This window comes from Glycine max, chromosome 5 (assembly GCF_000004515.6).
Source record: "Glycine max cultivar Williams 82 chromosome 5, Glycine_max_v4.0, whole genome shotgun sequence".
In the NCBI taxonomy this organism is placed as follows: domain Eukaryota; kingdom Viridiplantae; phylum Streptophyta; class Magnoliopsida; order Fabales; family Fabaceae; genus Glycine; species Glycine max.
The window spans coordinates 29,568,662-29,591,356 of record NC_038241.2 but is presented as its reverse complement, the minus strand read 5'-3'; the positions used below and the strand labels follow the sequence as shown (position 1 = coordinate 29,591,356).

General features: G+C 35.7%; 1 protein-coding gene and 1 non-coding gene across 3 annotated transcripts in view; both read left to right on the top strand.

Moving 5' to 3' along the window:
• LOC100800115 (uncharacterized) overlaps window positions 1-15,938 on the top strand; it is a 29,207-nt gene extending 13,269 nt beyond the window's left edge. For both annotated transcript variants that reach the window (XM_006579910.4, XM_041015417.1), the window contains 4 exons: window positions 8,223-8,308; window positions 8,411-8,487; window positions 9,394-9,629; window positions 15,226-15,938. In XM_006579910.4, the coding sequence (XP_006579973.1) occupies window positions 8,223-8,308; window positions 8,411-8,487; window positions 9,394-9,629; window positions 15,226-15,576 (750 nt within the window). In that variant the 3' untranslated portion in view covers window positions 15,577-15,938. The remainder of the gene's footprint in view (window positions 1-8,222; window positions 8,309-8,410; window positions 8,488-9,393; window positions 9,630-15,225) is intronic.
• On the top strand, window positions 8,730-8,991 carry MIR4366 (microRNA MIR4366). Its single transcript, NR_048687.1, has one exon. It is a non-coding gene; the product is annotated as a microRNA MIR4366 (primary transcript).
• Window positions 15,939-22,695: the final 6,757 nt, after the last annotated feature.

Genomic DNA, 22,695 nt, shown 5'->3' with positions numbered 1-22,695 from the left:
GTCTCTGATGAATGGTTATCTAAGTGGCCTGATAGTTTCCAATTTAACCTTGAAAGGAATTACTCTGATCATTGTCCTATCATTATGTATTCTAAATGCATTGACTGGGCCCTAAGCCTTTTAAGGTTTATGATGGTTGGTTAATGAATAAAGACTATCAGAAGGTGGTGAGGGATTGCTGGTCTGAATCTTAGCCTAGGGGGTGGGGTGGTTATGCTCTAAAATGCAAACTTCAGAACCTCAAGCAAAGGTTGAAAAATTGGAGTAAAGACAATATTGGAGACTTGGGTAACAAAGTGAAGCAGATCCAACAAAAGTTAAATGAATTGGAGAACTCTTTGACAGCTCAGCCTTCTAACCAGCAAGTCCAAGAGCTCAAGAAAACTCAAGCTGATCTTTGGGAAAAGGCTACTCTCCATGAATCTATTGTGAGACAGAAGTCTAGAAGCAAATGGATCAAAGAGGGAGACACCAATACCTCTTATTTTCACAAAATTATTAATTACAGCAGGAGGAGAAATGCTTTGAGGGGGATGTTGATTGATGGCAGCTGGGTAGAAAACCTTAATCTGATTAAGGCTGAAATTCTGCAGCATTTTCAGAGCAGATTTTCTGAACCGCATTTTTAGAGCAGATTTTCTGAACCTAATCTGCTCAGACCTAATCTAGATGGGTCTCTTTTAATGTCCTGACTTCAAATCAGAGAGAGATGATGGTTGAGCCTTTTAAAGAGGAGGAGATATCTTCTGCAATGTGGGCTTGTGGTAGTGACAAAAGCCCAGGGCCAGATGGGTTTAATTTCAGATTTATTAAGCATTTTTGGAAGGATCTGAAACCTGAGTTTCTAAGGTTTTTTTGCAGAATTTCATGTGAATGCTGCTTTTCCTAAGGGTCTCAATTCATCATTCATTGCCCTTATCCCTAAGCTTAAGGACCCTCAACATATCAGTGATTTCAGACCCATATCCCTCATAGGATGTGTCTACAAAGTCATTGCTAAAATTCTATCTAATAGGCTTAGCAAGGTCAGGAATCACCTCATTGATGAAAGACAGTCAGCCTTTGTTAAGGGTAGACAGCTGTTCCATGGAGTCCTAATTGCTAATGAGGTTGTTGAGGAGGCTAGGAGGTCAAAGAGGTCTTGCTTGGTGTTTAAAGTGGATTTCGAAAAAGCCTATGACTCTGTGTCTTGGCAATTCCTTTTTTATATGATGAAAAGAATGGGGTTTCATGACAGGTGGATTGGTTGGGTTAAGGGGTGCCTCACATCAGCCTCTATATCTATCCTAGTGAATGGAAGCCCAACTACTGAATTTAAGCCTCAAAGAGGGTTGAGACAAGGGGATCCTTTGACCCCTTTATTGTTTGACTTGGTTGCTGAAGGTTTGACAGGAATGATGAGGGAAGCAGTATCTAAAAACTGCCTCCACAGCTTTATGGTGGGGAAGAATAAGGTTCCAGTGAATATCCTTCAATTTGCTGATGACACTATCTTTTTTGGGGAAGCTTCAATGGATAATGTTAAAGTTATCAAGGCTATTCTTAGAAGCTTTGAGATGGTTTCTGGCCTGAGAATCAATTTTGCCAAGAGCCAATTTGGAGCAATTGGACAATCTGAGGAGTGGTGTAGACTTTCTGCTGACTTCTTGAACCGTGGCCCTCTGCATTTTCCCTTATGCTATTTAGGGCTGCCTATAGGTGTCAATCCGAGAAGGAAGGTGGTGTGGGAGCCTATAATCAGAAAATTCGAGGCTAGGCTAAATAAATGGAATCAGAGAAGTATATCAATGGCTGGCAGAATCACTTTAATTAATGCTGTCTTAACAGCTTTGCCCTTGTTTTATATGTCTTTTTTCAGGGCCCCTTCAGCAATGATTAATAGGCTTATTGTCATTCAATGAAACTTTCTTTGGGGTGGTAATCTAGAAGGGAAGAAGATAGCTTGGGTGGCTTGGAGTCAAGTGTGTGCCTCTAGAGAAAGGGGAGGATTGGGAGTCAAAGACATCAAGGCTCTCAACAAAGCTCTTCTAATTAAATGGAAATGGTTGATGTTTCAGCAACCAGATCAATTTTGGAGCAGAATTTTGACTTCAAAGTACAGGGGTTGGAGAGGCTTAGAAGAAGGGCCTCCAAAGCAGTGTTTCTCTCACTGGTGGTCTGATTTGAGGTCCATTATTAATCACAGTAGTATGGCTGATGTCTCCAAGCAGTTCATTTGGAAGTTGGGTAGGGGTGATCAAATTCTTTTTTGGGAAGACTCTTGGGTGGATGGTGGGATAACCCTTAAAGAAAAATTCCCAAAATTATATCAAATTTCATCTCAAAAACTTCAGACAGTGGCAAATATGGGTTCCTTTTGTGAAACTGGATGGGAATGAAAGTTTTCTTGGAGGCGAAATTTGTTTGACAATGAAATGGGGAGAGCCTCAGTTTTTATTGATCAAACTGCTGCAATAAGCCCAATTGCAAGTTTGAAAGATACTTGGGTGTGGGGAGCTGAACCTAAGGGGATCTTCTCGGGTGTGGGGAGCTGAACCTAAGGGGATCTTCTCTACTAATTCTGCTTATCTTTGTATCAAAGCTAAGCAGCTTTCCAAAGATCAATGTTTAGGTTTTCGACAGCTTTGGGATATTAAAATTCCACCTAGAGCTTTATCTTTTGCCTGGAGATTACTTTGGGATAGGCTTCCCTCTAAGGATAACTTATCTAGGAGGCAAGTCGACATTGAAAATGACCTTTGTCCCTTCTGCCAAAGCAAAGTTGAATCTGCCTCTCATCTGTTTTTCACGTGCCATAAAGTTATGCCTCTGTGGTGGGAATTTAATTCCTGGGTTAAGGAAGATAAAGTCCTCCATTGTAGGCCTATGGATAATTTCCTCCAGCATTCTTCCTTGGTAGGCTCGAAGGATACCAATAGAAGGTGGAAAATATGGTGGATAGCAGCTACAAGGTCAATATGGAAGCTCAGAAACGACATGATCTTTAATAATCAGCCTTTTGTCATCTCAAAGTTGGTGGATAATACAATTTTTCTCACTTGGTCCTGGCTGAGGGGGTGGGAAAAGGATTTTAATGTTCCTTTCCATCAATGGTCCTCAGCTATGGCTATGGCTTTTAATTAGTGTGTGATCTGTAGGGCTGGGTTTTTGCTGTTTTATTGTCGGGCTGATGTATTGCTATATTCGTTTTTTTGTTCCAGGAGATCTTCTCTCCTGTGTTATCTTGTAGTACCTCTGGTACTATTTATCTTTTAATATATATATATATATTTGGCCGTTCAAAAAAAAAAAATATAAAAAATTATTCCTATAAATCTCTGAGGGAAGTGGGTTGAGATCTCACACTAACTATAGATATGACCAAAGTAGAGCTTATAAAGGCTTAGACAATCTTCACCTCATGAGCTAGCTTTTAGTGTTGAGTTAGGTTGACCTAGCCCAAATTCATGTCATTTCAGTTATCAAGATCAACACTTGGACATTGCATGAATTGACTCACCACATTAACTGGAAAGGAAATATCCAGTTTGGTTATTGTAAGATAGTTTAATTTCCCAACTAAATCCTTGTACCTACCAGGATCTAAATAAGGCTCCCCCTAGTATGGTAATAATTTACAGTTCAAATCCATTAGAGTGTCAACAAGTTTACAAACCAAGCTTGACTCCTCCTAAGCAATGAACCCAAATGGTTTCTTTATTTATATATTTGTTCTTAAAGTTCACTATGTAGGAAGAATGTTTTGCTAATACAATGGTCAATACTCAATAACTACCATGGTATGAGAAAGCCGAACAAAAAGTAATCTTAGCTAAGGGAGAAAATGTATTACTGTAACCAAGACTGTTCGAGTCATTCAGTGTACTCCTTTGTAACTAGGCAAGCATAAAACAGTCAATTTGACCCTTTGGTTTATAGCCTATACCCATTGATACCCTACAATTCTTTCTATAGAGCAAGAGAAACTGAGTCCCATGTGCCACTATGTTCAAGAGGAATCATCACATTAATCATGCTTGCCCCCTGCCTGAACAAGAAAGGGTCTCAGTAGTTTTAGACTTTTAGCAAGCTTAATCTAAGTGGTTGAGGGGCCTTTGCCATGTATAATGTTTGAGCCTGCAGAAACACATTGCTGGGAAGGGTGACCTCAGTTTTTTAAACAGCATTTGTCTTACCCTGAAAGGGGGCATGTACTTGGAAATGATTTTTTCCCAATATTCTCACACTTTACGGAGGAAGGTTGGCTCCATTCCTAAGGCTGAGCAATTTAGGAATATGTTGCCATATGAAATGTCTAAAATACTTATTCGTGCCATGTTATAAAAAAACAATCGTTTTATCAATGTTCAGGGTGAAATGTCTAAAATACTTATTCGTGCCATGTTATCAAAAAACAATTGTTGCATCAATGTTCACAATCCTCAACCACCATTGGCCTCTGTCCGCTACCTCCAGTTGCCAAAATTCAGCCATCTTGTTCCTATTGATGATTGTCAATGGCTGATGACTTCAGTCATTGTCGATGATTGCCAGCATTTGACTATCCTTAGCTAGTGACAGTGGGTGAGGGTGACTATGGCCACCACTGCTGTTCACTGAAATCCAGCCGTTTTATGCACATGTTAATAATTAATGATGGCCTGCAACTTCATGTGAGTGTATAACTCCTTTCTGTTTTGTAATTACCTAGTGTTAACTATAGTAGCTAAACTCTAATCAGGTATAACTGTCTTAGTCAGACAGTTGTAACTAACTTCTAACTGAGTCTCTGTAATATAAATAGGTTTTGTAAACAGAGAGTCAGTACCTTTTGTATTATCTCATTTTCATAAATAAACATGTTCAATTTCTGTTAACATGGTATCAGAGCTGTCTGATCCACGCACAAAGATCTGATCCATGCAACTCCATTACAGTCGCATCCTCCGCATGAAAATGATTCTTCTTCCTCGATTTTAGCATCTTCTCAGCTACATTTTCTCATCAAATCTCTGAAAAGCTCGATGATGAGAATTTTTTGCTGTGGCATCAGCAAATCGAGCCAGTTATCAAGGCTCACAATCTTCTTCGATTTGTTGTTTCTCCTCAAATTCCACCGCAATTTCTCACTGAAGAGGATCACAATCTTTCCGTTAACACTTTCAGCCCATGCCTAAGATTGATGATGGTTGGTGACTTTGACCATTGTTGCCAATGACCAAATTCAGGCTCCTTGTGCAGTTGCTGAAGGTTTACAGCTGGCTGGTGAGTTCAGCTACCCACATGGGTCGTTGATTACCAAAATTCGACTACCTCTTTCTGCTGTTAGCAATTCGAATCATTCTCATTTCCCAGAAATACACTTCGCCCCCCATGTTGTTGGGAATATTTTTCATTTTTTTAACTAAATCTAAATGCCCCTAAATGGTGTTGGGTTACCCGTGGTGCAAGGACCCCCCAAAATAAGTATCAATAACTACTTTAGAATGAACTGATAATGCAACAGTACACACAGGTCCTTGTGCATTCTGGGTTTCTAGGATGGATTGCTTTGGACTTTGAAGTTCTCAATTCTTTTTGAAGTTGAAATCTTGTATGCTAGTGGCTGATTATTAGCTTTGAATAGCAAAAAGAATAGCTTTAAGTGAATAGAGTTTGAACTAAATGCTCCTAAAGGGTGTGGAGATACCCAAGGCAAGGACCTTAGAATGAACTAATAATGCCACAATACACATAATGCCTTGTACATTCTGGATGTCTAGGGATTGCTATGAAGTTTACAGTTTGTAAATTATCAGACATTGAAATCTTGTATGCTGGTGGCTGATTATTAGATTTGAGTGACATAAAAGGAATAGTTTTAGATCCTAAATTAAAAATCAAGAGAATATGGAATCTTTTACTGATTAGTATCATGGTAAACTGAAGATGTAAACATTGGCTGTTTCCATAGACTTGTGTCATAGATTAGGAGGGTAGAGGATGGTGTTGCTAGAAAATTTGGGAGAATAAACTTTTCGGTAAATTGAAGATGTAAGCAGCAACTGCTTTCTTTTATACATTAAAATGCTCCAAGCTACTTATGTGGGTAGAGTTCAATAAACATGGGCTGGTTCTAGTTTTTGTTTTTGTATCTCAGTATGCATTTTGGCTTTCAGTCCTTGTAAGCCTAGGCTTTTTTGATGTTTATTTACCTTTGTTGTTTTAGCATTAGATATTTTCAAAATTCGGGCTATACAAGACATGTATGAAGGGCTAATATTAGTGAGAGAACTCCAAGAGACGAGGTTAAGTACGTTTCTATAGGAATAGGATTACATCAAGGCTCATCCTTAAGTCCTTAATCTTTTAATCCAGTCTTTGTTGTGCTTACTAGGGACATGCGAAAGATCATCATCCTTATTTGCATCTTTTTTTGGATGATATAGTTTTGATTCAGGAATCAAGGGTAGCAGTTGTTAACTTTAAACTTGAAGTTTGAAGACAAACTTTAGAAATAAAGGATTTTTGCTAGTAAGACAAATTATATACATGGAAGTTTTAGCAAGAAACGAGAATATGACTTGGAAGTAAGAATGGGAGATGTCATACCACAGTTTTCTGAGTATAAATAGTTGCGACCAATACTACAAAATGATGAGGAAATTGAGGATATTATACATAGGATACAAGCGGAATGACTATAATGGAGAAAGGCATCAAGGGTTATTTGCAATCCTAAAGTACTTACCGAACTCAAAGGTCAGTTTTATCATATTGCTATATCTCTAACTGTACTAATGTAGTGAATGTTGAGCTTTAAATTGACAGCAAGAGAAAAAGGTCAGAGTAGTAGAAATGAGAATGTTAAGAAGAATGTGTGTCACACAAGAAAGGGCAAGATACTAAATTATTTTATAAGGAAAAATTGGTTAAGGTGGTTTTGACACACATAAATAAGGCCATGGGAGGCACTAGTGAGAAGAGTCTATTGCATGGTTTTTAGTCTTGTGAAAAGGAGGAGAGAGAAACCAAGAAGGACATTGGAGGAAGTTGTCAGGAGGGATTTCATGATAAATAATATCTCTGAAGCTAGTGGTATAAGGTTTTGTTGTTGTTTTAAACTTTTAGAAGTAGATATTTTATTGAACTATTTGTTCTAGTTCTGCTGTGTCACTTCCAGCTATATAGATTTATTGATTCAATTTCAAATTGCATTGGAGTTTATTGTATCTGTTTTTTCAAATTCATGAAAAAGAATTGCGATTACCCAATCTTATCCTATTGTTCATTGAGGTTCTACATTCCTATAGCGAAATATTGTAATCCACTGAGGTGTGTTTGGGAACTCAGTAAAAGCAAAAGTCTCTTGGTTTCACACTGTTTAATTAGTTCCACAAAATTGATGAAATTGCTCTTGATTGAATGCTAGAGGAGAAACTGGGTTATCTGAAACCTCACCAATAGTTGATGATTTGCATCAAGGAGCTTCTTTATGTGAATTGTGAGCTAAGGAAGAATATAATAACCTAATAGTTAATGGTTAAATTTTAAACTTTTTATAATAAAATGGCCATATGCAAAATGGACAGGTGGTAAATTAGGAAATACATGTTGAAGAAATCAGGGAAAGTTAAGTGAGGTATAAAATAGAAAGCATATGTATGACTTAAGTACTAGAGCCATATGGTGCACAGAACGTTTGAAGTGAATATGCAATGTACGAAGTAGATCTACTTTGCTACTTTTAATAGTGAGATTAAGTTGCTTCAGTGTGAATTTTCTTTTTAAAAAACTCAGATGTCTACAGCCTTCTCCCCCTGTAGTACTGAGTACTGTGCTATTTAGTATTTTCTTCCTTCAAAGCTATCTTGGCGAGTATCTTATGGATCCTTAACGTTATCCTTCTCTCTCTCTCTGTTATACATGGCACTGTTATTTATCCCATACAAAATTTCTCTCCTGACAAACTTGCTCTTCTACATAATCCTTTCCATCCTGTTGTGGCATTTTGTGCTATTTTAGTGTCCGAAATTCTATCTACAAATCCTTATTTTTCTTTTGTTTTTTTCCCATGTCTGTATACCTCATCATCAAGTTCTGTTGTCAATAATTTCCTTTGTGTTAATTACTAACATAATTCATTAGGTTATACTACTAGCATTATAATGTGTTAAAGAGGTATAGAGACAACATAAAATTTTGCTTGTTTTTTTTGTTTCAAATGAATTTATATAGCTTTTTTGGCTTCCAATTGATAACAGGTTACACTTTGTGATATCTGTGGGGATCAAGGAATAGAAGAGTATCTTGCTATTTGTAACAAGTGTCCTGATGGGGCAGAACACATGTAAATATTTTAATATCTTGCATCATTGTATTTTTGTTTTGGTATCCTCTCATTTTATGGGGAAGTGAAATGATATGGTTTTATTTTTCATTCATCAACCAGTTATTGTAACGATGATAAGTTGGACAAACTTCCGGAAGGTGACTGGTGGGTCTGTGAAGACTGCAGGAAGTCACCAGGTATAAGTTCTAGATCTTACTCATCAGCTAACAGGCATGGTGTCCATTCTTTGGAAAAAGACAGGGTTTTCAAAATGAGTGCCAAACCTCCCAAACCCTGCCACAACACTCTACTGTATAGGGACTTCTCATGCAAGACTTTCAAAAATGTTAAAGCAAAAGCAACAAAAGATTTTACTTCTGAGCTGCAAACTTCTTGCAATTGTCAAAAGAAAGCTAAAGTTCCTTATGCTTTTAGTGATAAGAGATGTGAAAACACCTTAGAAGTTGAGCTAGATAGAAAAAGAAAGGCTCTTGAAACAAGATCCAAATTCCTCAAAGCATGCAAACCAACCAACAAATCTCTACTTAGTAGGGAGTCCCCTTTCAAAAAATTGGAGAAGGTAAATCCCTACTTAGTAGAGATTTGTTGGTTGGTTTGCATGCTTTGGGGAATTTGGATCTTGTTTCAACAGCCTTTCCTTTTATATCTAACTCAACTTCTAAGGTGTTTTCACATCTCTTATCACTATAAAAGTAAGGAACTTCTGCTTTATTTTGACAATTGCAAGAAATTTGGAGCTCAGAAGTAAAATCTTTGGTTGCTTTTACTTTTCCATTTTTAAAAGTGCTGCATAAAAAGTCCCTATGCAGTAGAGTGTTGTAGCAGGGGGTTCAGCACTCATTTTGATAACCCTGTCTTTGTTTAAAGACTGGACACCATGCCTGTTAGCTGATGAATGTGATGCAATCTTCCTATGATTCTTAGTAAAAACTGAAGTTACCCTCTTATTTAGTTTAATGAATCGCCAACATTGGGCTCGCAAACTGAGATAGGATGTGTTATGTGGCACAATACTGAAATTTTTCTGTTTTGGTTGTAGTTAATTGAGATAAATATCGTTAAACTTCAAGGTTTCTGTGCAGGATCTCCTCTGTTGAACTCAGAATTTAAAGGACAGCTGGCAAAGGCTCGTTATTTTCCAAAGCAGAATGCTGAGAAAAATATAGCTATTTATGATACTAGAAAGAGAAAAAATCTTGGTTTGCTGTCCAAATCTGGGTCATTTGATAATGCTAGTAGCTCAGTGAAATTAAATGGCAAATGCTCTGAAGTTGTAGCAAATGACTTGGCAAACACACCTGGGTCAAATTCTCTAAAGGTATTGACATGCATGAAATTACTTTCCTCTCTGTAATTGACCCACAAACATATGATAAGTATTTTCCTTTTCCATCACTTGCTAAGAATATTGATTTGAAGTTAATAATACTTGAAAATACAAAGACAATTTTAATTTTCTACAATTTTATTTACAATATGATTTAGATGTTGATTGGTAACGGCATTAATATCTTATAATGATGGGTAACCAATTGTGGTGCTTATTGGGCCAGCAGTTATAGGCTAACAAATAAAAAAGAGGAGTGTGGGGGTTGAGAGGGGAGATTCTGTTATTGGAGAAGTGGGAGGTCAGGCTGAAATCAGAGGGATTCTATTCTCAGGAAGAGTGTTGTTTTCTAGTTTATTTCTGTTAGGAACCAGAAAAGCAGAAGAACAATAGAAATGCTGAATAGGGAATAAGTGTATTATTTCAATAATAACAAAGGCAAATACAGAAGGACGAACCCACTGCCGCAGAGCAAAGCTCCTTCAGAGAGGCCAATGCCCTTGGTCCATAACAGAATTCTCAAATCAAAAAGTGATTCTCTCTCCTCCAAACAATCCCTATATATCCAATACTACCCATTCCTCACAAGTGTAATTCAGTAACTCCTTGCCACCACAGCACCTCTCTCCACATCTGGGCAAATTCCCTGTGCTCACGCCATAAATCCATCTCCCAGCTTCATATTCAAGGGTTTAAATCTTCCACCCCATGGCCTGGACCAACTTTACAACAACAACAACAACGCCTTATCCCACTAGGTGGGGTCGGCTACATGGATCAACTTCCGCCATAATGTTCTATCAAGTACCATACTTCTATCCAAATCATTAAGTTCGAGATCCTTTTTGATAACCTCTCTTATAGTCTTTTTGGGTCTTCCTCTGCCTCGAATTGTTTGTCTTCTCTCCATCTGGTCTACTCTCCTCACTACAGAGTCTACCGGTCTTCTCTCTACATGCCCAAACCACCTAAGTCTATTTTCCACCATCTTCTCTACAATAGGCGCTACTCCAACCCTCTCTCTAATAGCTTCGTTTCTAATTTTATCCTGTCGAGTCTTACCACACATCCACCGCAACATCCTCATCTCCGCTACACCTACTTTATTCTCATGTTGGCTCTTGACCGCCCAACATTCTGTTCCGTACAAAATCGCCGGTCTTACCGCAGTCCGATAAAACTTTCCCTTTAGCTTGATCGGTACCTTTGCATCACATAACACCCCCGATGCTTTTCTCCATTTCATCCATCCTGCTTGAATGCGATGATTCACATCCCCTTCAATTTCCCCATCATCCTGTATTACAGACCCAAGATATTTAAACCGTGTGACTTGAGGGATAATATGGTCTCCTATTTTCACCTCTGAGTTAGAAACCCTCATTCTTTTGTTGAACTTACATTCCATATACTCCGATTTGCTTCTGCTTAGGCGAAAGCCATGTGTTTCTAGAGCTCGTCTCCAAGTTTCCAACCTCTCATTCAACTCCTCCCTCGACTCTCCAAGGAGGACTATGTCATCTGCAAAAAGCATGCATCTCGGCGCTATCTCTTGGATTTGTTCCGTGAGGACATCCAGAATTAAGGTAAAAAGGTAGGGGCTAAGGGTTGACCCTTGATGTAAACCAATTGTGATGGGAAAATCGTCTGACTCTCCACCCTGTGTCCTAACACTAGTCGATACCCTATCATACATATCTTGGATAGCTCGAATATATGCAACCCTAACCCCTTTCTTCTCTAGAGCTTTCCACAAAATCTCTCTAGGCACTCTATCATACGCTTTCTCCAAGTCAATAAAAATCAAGTGCAAGTCTTGTTGGGCCATGCGATATTGCTCCATCACCCGCCGTAATAAATAAATCGCTTCCATGGTCGACCTTCCCGGCATGAAACCAAATTGATTCTCAGTAACTTGAGTCTCCTTTCTTAATCTCCGTTCGATCACTCTTTCCCATAATTTCATGGTATGACTCATGAGCTTGATTCCCCTATAATTTGCACAATTTTGTATATCCCCCTTATTCTTATAGATTGGCACTAACGTGCTTCTCCTCCATTCCTCCGGCATGCGTTTTGACCTCATAATTTCGTTAAAGAGTTCGGTGAGCCACCCAAGACCTCTATCTCCAAGAGTTTTCCACACTTCAATAGGTATGTTGTCTGGCCCCACCGCCTTACCATTACTCATTCTTTTCAACGCTTCCTTTACTTCCTGTTTCTGAATCCGACGATAGTACTTATAGTTCCGGTCCTCTTCTCTTGTGTCTAGACTGCTAGAGTCATATCCATATCCATCATTAAATAAGTTGTGGAAATACGCCTTCCACCTTTCCTTGATATCTTTTTCATGCACTAAGACTTTGCCTTCTTCATCCTTAACACACTTTACTTGATCCAAATCTCTAGTCTTCCTCTCTCTACCCTTAGCAAGCCTATATATAGATCTTTCTCCGTCCCTGGTTCCTAGAGCTTGGTATAGTCCGTCAAAAGCTTGGGCTCTTCCCTCACTCACCGCCTTTTTGGTTTCATTTCTAGCTATCTTATACTTATCCCAAGTTTCAGAATTTCTACCCCTAGACCACTCCTTGAAACACTCCTTTTTTACTCTAACTTTGCTCTGAACATTTTCATTCCACCACCACGATTCTTTACCCCTAGGTCCAAAATCTCTAGATTCACCCAACGTCTCTTTAGCCACTTTAATAATCTCTTGGGACATCTTGTTCCACATATCATTTGCACTTCCTTGTGATTGTCCACACCAACCCTCCCATATCTTTTGTTGGAAGATTCCTTGTTTCTCACCCTTCAAGTGCCACCATTTGATCCTTGGTGCTACCATAGGACTTCTTCTCTTTGCCCTATCTCTAATTCTTACATCCATAACCAAAACTCTATGTTGGGTAGTCAAGCTCTCTCCCGGGATAACTTTACAGTTCAAGCAATACTTCCTATCAGACTTCCTGATAAGGAAGAAATCTATCTGAGAACATGTCCCTCCACTTTTGTAAGTGATAAGATGTTCCTCTCTTTTCTTAAACCATGTATTGGCTATAGAAAGATCCAAAGCCTCCGAAAACTCCAAGATGGATTTACCCTCCCCATTCATCTCCCCTAGGCCAAAACCCCCATGCACCCCCTCAAAACCTCTAGCCACGCTACCTACATGTCCATTGAGATCCCCTCCTAGGAAAACTTTCTCTCCTTGGGGTATATCCTGAAGTACCCCTTTTAGATCCTCCCAAAATTTTACCTTAAAGTGTTCTGCTAACCCAACCTGAGGTGCGTACCCACTAATAACATTAAAGGTGTCCTGTCCCACTACCAATTTTAAGACTATGATACGATCTCCTACTCTTCTTACATCCAAGACATCCTTCTTCCACTCCTTGTCCACAATAATCCCTACCCCATTTCTTGATCTGATTTTTCCCGTATACCACAGCTTAAATCCCGATTTGTCTAATTCTTTCGCTTTTTCACCTGTCCACTTAGTTTCTTGTAGGCACATAAAATTGATCTTCCTCCTCACCATAACATCCACTATTTCCATAGATTTTCCAGTAAGTGTGCCTATATTCCATGTACCAAAGCGAATCCTCCTGTCATGAACTAGCTTCTTTACCCACACCCGTTCACGAAAATGTGGGAACCCTTGCTTACTTTTCACTACATCCGGGCGGCGATGCAGCGGCCCTTGCTCTTTTGACACTGTACTCGAGCCATACAGCGCGTTGCTTCCGGGCAACGACCTAGCATTCACATTATTACGTAATTGATCCATGTCATAGAGATTCGACAAAGTTTAACGTTGGCTGTCGAAAGCCTAACACAACCCTCTCCTTTTATCCGGGCTTGGGACCGGCTAAGAATAGCAAAGCTACCCTAGGCAGGATTGGCCTGGACCAACTTTGTCGATATAAAATTATGAGTGGCACTGCTGTCCACCAACAGTAAGATGGGAACTCCATTGATCATGGCTCTTACTTTCATGGTTTGTGGTTTCTGGCTGATCTCAGCTGTAGTATTTCCCGAAAACATCATGCTGCATTCCCCTTTGTCCCCTTCTTCATCAGTTTGGTCCTCTACTTCCACCACATTTGCATCCCCTTTCTCTTCATCGTCCTCGTCCAGTAACATAGCACACAATTGACGGTTCGGCCATTGTTGGAGAGGATGGAAGGGTCCCTCACATTTGTAACACAAGCCCTTCTGCTTACGTTCAAACAGCTCTTGATACGAAAGATGGCGGACGCCGTGATCTCTTGGAATAAAGGATGGCGTGGCTCGTTGTTGAATTCTGTTCTTCCTCCGTTCCCTTCACCCGTGATCTCTTGGAATAAAGGATGGCGTGGCTCGTTGTTGAATTCTGTTTTTCCTCCGTTCCCTTCACGATTGGATCTGCCTGATCCAAAATCGGATCTGGGTACACCTGGCCTATAACCCAGAGTTGGGCTTGGTGGGCCATTTCGATGGGTGAGGCCCATTCCATTGCTTCCTCTCGCTCCCATTGAATGGAAACCATACCACCCCACCTTCTATGCCTGGAGTTCCAATTCAACCACTCTAGCTAAGTTCATCAACCGTGAACGGGATATTGGCTCAAGTGTTCACATGCTCCATACTCGTCCCTTGATACCTACCTTCAACCCCTGGATGAAGTATTTGAAGTATTGGTCATCCAGGAGTTTCTCGTGGTTTGAATCCGCTTTGAGTTGCATAGCTTTTGCATTGTGGTTGAGTCTCGCTACCTCCGTCTTGAGTGCTGCAACCTTAGCATCCATCTTTTTTGGAGGAACCCTCTGATCTAGTCACCACAACGGCGTCTCCGACTCTGATCCGGCAGGTTGGACCAAATTGTTAGGAACCAAAAAAGCAGAAGAACAATAGAAATGCAGAATAGGAAATAAGAGTATTATTTCAGTAATAACAAAGGCAAATACAGAAGGATGAACCCACTGCCGCAGAGCAAAGCTCCTACAGAGAGGCTAATGCCCTCTGTCCATAACAGAATTCTCAAATCAAAAAGTAATTCTCTCTCCCCTAAACAATCGCTATATATCCAATACCCATTCCTCACAAGGGTAATTCAGTTACTCCTTGCTACCACAACACCTCTCTTCACCCCCTTGTTTCTCCTTTCATAAACTCTCCAAATCTTGGGCCTATTATCTACTTCTAGGCCCACATTCCTATCAATTTCTGTCCAATCTGTTGTTATATCTTAGTTTGTCTATACATCCTAAGCTACGCTGTATTGAGGATTCATCCTTTGTGACAGAATTTTCTTAATACCAATACCAGTTACCTTCTACTTTTCTAGTCTTTGCTTAGGTCCTAATCCTATCATATGACTTCTATTTCTATATTTGAAAATTTAATAGATATTGCTGCTTGACTAATATTACATAATCAGACAATTTATCAAACTCAAGTGGAAAAAAACAATCCCATGTTTTCAGCTGAGTGACAATGACACAGCAAGCTGTAATAAGAATTTGGATATATGTGTGAATGGAATAAAACCTATTCAGTATTCACTATGCAAAATGATTAGTGCTAACACATGCTTACTTTATTGCAGCGAAAATATAGAGACATGGTTGGAGCTCATGAAATTGGTGAATTTGATGCTATGGATACAAGGTCCCCAGGTGACAGAATTTTGCTAGGTGGAGATAATTACAATTCTGGTTGTTCTGATTTGAGACAATCCCTTGATGGAAAAAAGGAAACACCGGAAGATGTGAAAGGCAAGATGCCAATGAAAGAGAATAACAATGCTGACAATGGCAAGCTTCCAATGGACCAGAAAAACAATGACTCTCTTTCAGTTGCTTCACCTACAAGCTATGAGGAATATATGGAGCTGCTTTATTGGGGTGCTGTGGAAACAATGGCGACTCTACTGTGGATTAAGCGAAATTTAGTTTAGGCTTTGAATGGCGCCGTATCAATATCTCTTGAATATAGTTATCCCTTTGTGTACACTGGCTCACAGTGATATTTATCATTTCCAGTCTCCATAGAAATTTCAACTGTAGGATGGAGCATGGTTTGCTTGCGTTTCCTGATTGTTTTCGCTGGATTTCCTTTATTCTAGTTGTTGTCCTTTTCCTAGTACATTTGCTAGTTTATTTTTCCGTTGAGACATTTTCTTCATAGACATGTTTACAGGGAAAGAGTTTAAGTGAGTCTAACTCAATTATATCAGTTGCTGATTAATTTATTTTACAGAAAATATTGTCAGCTAGACTTGTTGATTTGGCTCATAAATTATAAAAGATGTGTTCATCACACTCTTAGCCTCAAGTTTGGTAGGTAATCAGCATGCTATTAGATTCTCTAAGAATATTATGGGTTTTGATCTCCCAATGTGCAAGTGCATGGAATATTAGTTGCTTATAGATACGAGTGTGATGTGTTAAAGTATTAGTTGCTTATAGATGATAGATCTATAAATAAGACTGGAATATAATACATCACAAATACTATAGACGTGATTCGGGATAAGAAATAGGGCAAGATAAGAGCATATTTAGAATTTGTTTCTTTTTCTTTTTTTCTGCTCCATGGATTTGTTTCTTATTTCTAGTTAGTAGTACTGTTGGAATATTGGGAATCCAAAGTGTTTCAATTTTAGCTTCCAGCAATTGAAGGTAAATTAGATATAACAAATGAAAAATTCGTGTAATAGGTAAGAAAAAGATAATCTGTGACGCTTTGATGTTTCATCAAAAAGAGAAAACAAAATCTGAGAAGTTCTGATGACAGAAAAAACATGAGAACAATGACACGGCAAAAGTGATTTCCTTAAATGATTATCTTGTTTGGATGTAATATTAGAAGTATTTTTGTTAGTTTTTCTAACTGAAAAAAGTTCTATATTTTTAATATAAAAGCTCTTAAAGCACTTCTATCTTAAACTCAAAGTTGCTTTAGATTTTTTATTCAACAGAAAAATTGTTTAAAGTTATTTTAACTCAATCATTTTTAGATTCAGAATTAATTCTAAAATATTTTTCAACATGAAACCAAACTTGTAAATTAGGACATGATTATTTGCCGTGGTCAGCATTTTTTTTTTCGCGATACAGCTAAAAATCAGAATGGTCTTCTCAATAAGACTTTTTATGTTTGCTAAAAGAATTCAAAACTATCTGCTTACAATCTGTAACCACCAGGTACCAGCCCCACCACTCCCCAATTTAGTTAATTCTTTATATAAAAGGTGAGATAGGGTATTATTAATGTTGGAATGAAATGTTTTCGTTGAACAGTTGTGTGAAATGCTGATTAAGTTAAAGAATTGATAGGACGTCTATTGCGGGGGCAGATTAATGGTGGCTTATGATGGGGATAGGAATTTTCATGGTTTAAGGTGTTCTATTCATTTTCTGACCGCCCACGATCCTAATTCAGATAAACATGATGAATGAATTATTATAAATTTTAATATATTTTTTTATTATTTTTAGACGATAAAAAATATTTATTTAAACTAGACAATGAGTATATTAGTTAAATGATTTTTTTGTTGGACTGATTAGTTAAATGATTTGGTGAGTAAAAGATGTATCCCTAACAGCTATTATAATAGACAATGGGAAATGATGTCTATTCTTAATTGGAAAAAACAAAATAGTACATAGTGGCAGTGAAAAATTAATGTGACCCAGTAATCTGACCTCTATAGTGTTTGACTTTAAAGAAAGAAAAAATCCCCCCCAAAAAAAACAATGGTCATTTTAATTCTGATTTTTATCAATTGAGGAACTAAAATGACTTTCATTTGTTAACATTTTAGACTATAATATTCATCCTTTAGTCCTTTCAGATATTAAAATTACATTTTTATAATTACATATATTAATAAAAGTGATCAATATTTACAATTTAACTAATTTTGTATGATTATTCTACATAAACAAATATTAAAATAAAATAAAACAAAATCTCTTGTTCAATAAATCATAGGTTAAATTTCCACTCATTTCTTAGAATGAGATAAACATAAGGGTTTTTTTTTGTAAACCTAAAGACATTCTCTCCCTTAAATTAGAGTAACATTTTCTCACACCTAAAATTTTACAGAGCAAAAAGGAGACAAATATTATCCTAATCTCATCTGAAATTGAAAATCAAACCCACTTAGCCTTACTTAATCTACTTTAACACGTAATGAGGCACCCCATTTGCACTCTGATTGGTCAGTAGGATATGGGCATTCTGGGCCTACATGTGCTTGATTCTTCTCCCAGCAATCGTGATTCGTAGCAATTCTGTGGCAATATATATTTTATAAATTGGTGTCTCCAATTTTCTCAATATTATAGTTTTGTCCCCTGGTGTTAACTAAAAAAATCTAAAAAGGGCATATCCCTGAACTTGAAAACAAGGAAATGCATAGAGAACACATTAAAAAACAGAAAGAAAAGTTAAGAAAGATGATGCTACGAAGGAGTTAGCAAATAATTTATTAATTACAGAAGATTTAATGTTAAGCAAATTAGGTCATCTCAATTAAAAAAATATTATGCTTTATCACATGCTCTCGTTTTTCACATAGCAACAAATCAATCTAACGGACGAAAAAGGAACAACAAAAAGTGAGATGCCTTTATCATCAACGAAAATAAAAAACGTGGAAGAGCAGCATTATAAGAATATTTTGTCGTTAATTAAATTCGAATCATCCGATAAATCCGCTCAACGTACACTAATCAATAGCATGCCCTGTATTGGAAAAGACATGTAAATTATAATATTTATAATTAATGATGTTGACATAAATTAATGCTTTACATTCTATTTATTATATAATTAATTTTTTAAAATTAATAAATAAATTTTATAAATTATGCTTTATTATAAAAAATCTCCTAAGAATATTTTTTTCAAAGAAAAATTATTATGTTAAACAATAAAAAAATTAAAATTAATTATTGAATTCAATAGTTAAAATATATTTTAGTATTAATATTCATTTGGCTTAAATATGTTTTAACTCATAAAATAAAAAATTTTAATTTCAGTACTTAGTAATTTTGTTTTGTTTTTTAAGATAATTTTTTTGTTTTTTTTATATCTCCAAAATATGAAATTATTATTTTTAATCCATGTAAAATGAACAAGTTTTGGTTTTCAGTCCTTGTATGATTTTTTTTTATTTCCTCCTTTTAAAAATAAAATTATTATTTTTAACCCTTAATATCCATTTTAAGGCTGATAAATAATATTGTTGATGTCACTTGCTAACAAGGTACCACAAATACTTATTGGTATAACGTGAGATAATCAAAAACAATTAATTCAAATTTTTAAGGAATGAAAATTAAACAAAAAATTTACATAGAGTAAAATGAAAATTCACTTATTTTAAAAGAAATAAAAAATATATTTATTCCTGTTTATTTTAATCTTTTTGGTTGTAAATGTAAGGCTATATTATTTTCTGTTTTTACTAATAAAATAATCTCGAACCATTGGATGAAAATAAAATTAATGATACTTTATTGTTCCAAGTGGCAAGGACCCTTTAAGTTAGATTTTAAATTTGAGTCTTTTTTGAGAAAAAAAAAGTTGTCCTTATATTTTTTTTCTTTAAATTAGTTTATCCAATTGTACATAAAAATATAAATTATAAATATTTAACGGAAGATTAATTTAATTAATAAAAAATATTTTATCAATAATAAAAGGAATAATTACCCTAAACTACCTTGAATTTAGTTATAGTTATTTGCATTGTTGTTGATTTAAAATTTATACGTACCTTTCTTATTTTATACGTTATTTTAACACATTGACACCCTTTATTTGTATATAAACATTGTGCGCGTGGCCTGATAAAAAAAAATCGAAAAACATTGTGCGCGTGTGTAGGTGTAATTAATGTTAACCTCAAGAGAAGTCAAATATAATTACTTTAAAGTAAAAAAATAAAAATAGAAAAATATTGATATTAAAACTTTCAATTTCTCTGTTTTTTTTTCAAAAAAAAAATTTCAATTTTGAATAGTTTTAAGGAAAACCTCTAAATTACCCCTTAATACTTTTAATTCTCACCTTTATCAAAAGAGATATACAGTTTTAGTCTCCCGTCAATAATAAAAAAACATGTATATATTTCTATTAAAATAGAAGACTTAAAAATATATTTTTTATGATAATTAAAAGTAAACTTTAAAATATTTTGAGGACTAAAATATCTTTTTTATCAAATAAAAAAATAATGCGGAACTAATGCTTTTTTCTTTTAAAAGTTAGATAAATATTCATTTTAATTCCTAAAAATACAAATTATGACATATTGATCTAAAATATAAAAATTAATTTTAAGTTTAATTTCTAAATATTAAAAAAATGTTACAAATTGATCTTCAAATTATAAAATAATAAATAAATTTTTAAATTTTATAATTTAATATTAAATTATCTTTTAAAAATATAATTTATTATCAAATTAATATTTAAATATTATAAGTTAAATAAAAAAATAATATTACAAATTTAATAATAAGATCAATTTATCATACTTTTTATATTTTTAAAAATTTAATTAAATTTTTTATCTTTCAAAAATTAATTTATTACCGTCAAATACTTTTAGTGGCCCAACATAAAGATTTACCCTTCAAAACTTCTCTCTCTTTTCTGTTGAGATGGAAAGCCTGTTAAAGTCTATCAAAGTTAACTTCAGAAACCTTTACTACAGAGGACAGGAGAAAAAGGAAAGATGTGGTCTCCATGATTATATCCAGCAGCGACCAAGGACATTACTCATTGCTGCCAACATTACGATAAACTTTTTCAACTTTTTAAAACGTGTTACACGAAAAAGGTCTGAAAACGACAAGTTGAACCGTTTGTCAGAAAAAAAAAACCATAGTGTAAAAATAGCAAATATTTTAGAGATATTTTAAAAAGAACTTAAATAACTTTTTATTTCTTATAAAATAAGAGTTTTTCTTAAAATCTTTTACAAAATTTTGTTTTAATTTTAGTCTTCCCAAATGTTTTTCATTTTTATTTTTATTCATAAAAATTTAAAATTATGTCAAAAAATTTATAATAACTCATACATGATGTTCAACTAATTAAATTACACGATAATAATTTTTTATTTATTAGTCTTTCCCGTCAAATAAAAATATTAAATAATAATGCTAGACTAATTGTTAATATCCTAAATTAAAATTTATAATAATTCACACACCCTTAACCAACTGAATTAAACAATCATAATATTTTTTATTTGTTAGTCTTTGATCAAATAATAACATTAAATAATAACCTTAGATTAATTGTTAATATCCTGTCACACTATTCTATTTGACTCTTTAGTAACATGATTAATTAGTTAACGTTATTGATATATCATTAGCTAACACTGCTACCTTACAACAGTAACAAACACTAAGAAATTTAAATATTACAAGAACTGATATAAAAAAACTAAAATAATATATCATATTTTATAAAGACAAAAAGTTGTTTAAGGAAAAAATAACTGATATAGAAAAACTAAAATAAAAAATTGTAAGACTTTACAGTCACATCAAAGTCAAATAAATAACGGTATGATAAAATCAATAATGTAATAAAGAAATAGATTAAATAATAATATTACAAAATAATATAACTCAATACTTTATAGTTTTTGCAGTTAAAAAATAGGACTTATGGGATACCCCACGGCCAATACACCCATAATGATGCAAAGATTATTGTTTAAGTAGAAAAATGTGAGAAACTGTTTTTGGCATAATCATCCAAGCGCATTATTTTTTAATGAATGTTTATTTTGTCTATAAAAAATAATCTAATAAACAACAACCAAAAGGGTCACCATATTGGCAGGTTATAACTCAAGTCAAATTGAATTCTACCAAATTAAGTATAATTTATTTATGTTGTTCTGACGGGAAAAATCAGATCAAGAAATGGGGTAGGAATTATTGTGGACAAGGAGTGGAAGAAGGATGTCGTGGATGTAAGAAGAGTAGGAAATCGTATCATAGCCTTAAAATTGGTAGTGGGACAGGACACCTTTAATGTTATTAGTGGGTATGCACCTCAGGTTGGGTTAGCAGAACACTTTAAGGTAAAATTTTGGGAGGATCTAGAAGGGGTACTTCAGGATATACCCCAAGGAGAGAAAGTTTTCCTAGGAGGGGATCTCAATGGACATGTAGGTAGCGTGGCTAGAGGTTTTGAGGGGGTGCATGGGGGTTTTGGCCTAGGGGAGATGAATGGGGAGGGTAAATCCATCTTGGAGTTTTCGGAGGCTTTGGATCTTTCTATAGCCAATACATGGTTTAAGAAAAGAGAGGAACATCTTATCACTTACAAAAGTGGAGGGACATGTTCTCAGATAGATTTCTTCCTTATCAGGAAGTCTGATAGGAAGTATTGCTTGAACTGTAAAGTTATCCCGGGAGAGAGCTTGACTACCCAACATAGAGTTTTGGTTATGGATGTAAGAATTAGAGATAGGGCAAAGAGAAGAAGTCCTATGGTAGCACCAAGGATCAAATGGTGGCACTTGAAGGGTGAGAAACAAGGAATCTTCCAACAAAAGGTATGGGAGGGATGGTATGGACAATCACAAGGAAGTGCAAATGATCTGTGGAACAAGATGTCCCAAGAGATTATTAAAGTGGCTAAAGAGACGTTGGGTGAATCTAGAGGTTTTGGACCTAGGGGTAAAGAATCGTGGTGGTGGAATGAAAGTGTTCAGAGCAAAGTTAGAGTAAAAAAGGAGTGTTTCAAGGAGTGGTCTAGGTGTAGAAATTCTGAAACTTGGGATAAGTATAAGATAGCTAGAAATGAAACCAAAAAGGCGGTGAGTGAGGCAAGAGCCCAAGCTTTTGACGGACTATACCAAGCTCTAGGAACCAGGGACGGAGAAAGATCTATATATAGGCTTGCTAAGGGTAGAGAGAGGAAGACTAGAGATCTGGATCAAGTAAAGTGTGTTAAGGATGAAGAAGGCAAAGTCTTAGTGCATGAAAAAGATATCAAGGAAAGGTGGAAGGCGTATTTCTACAAC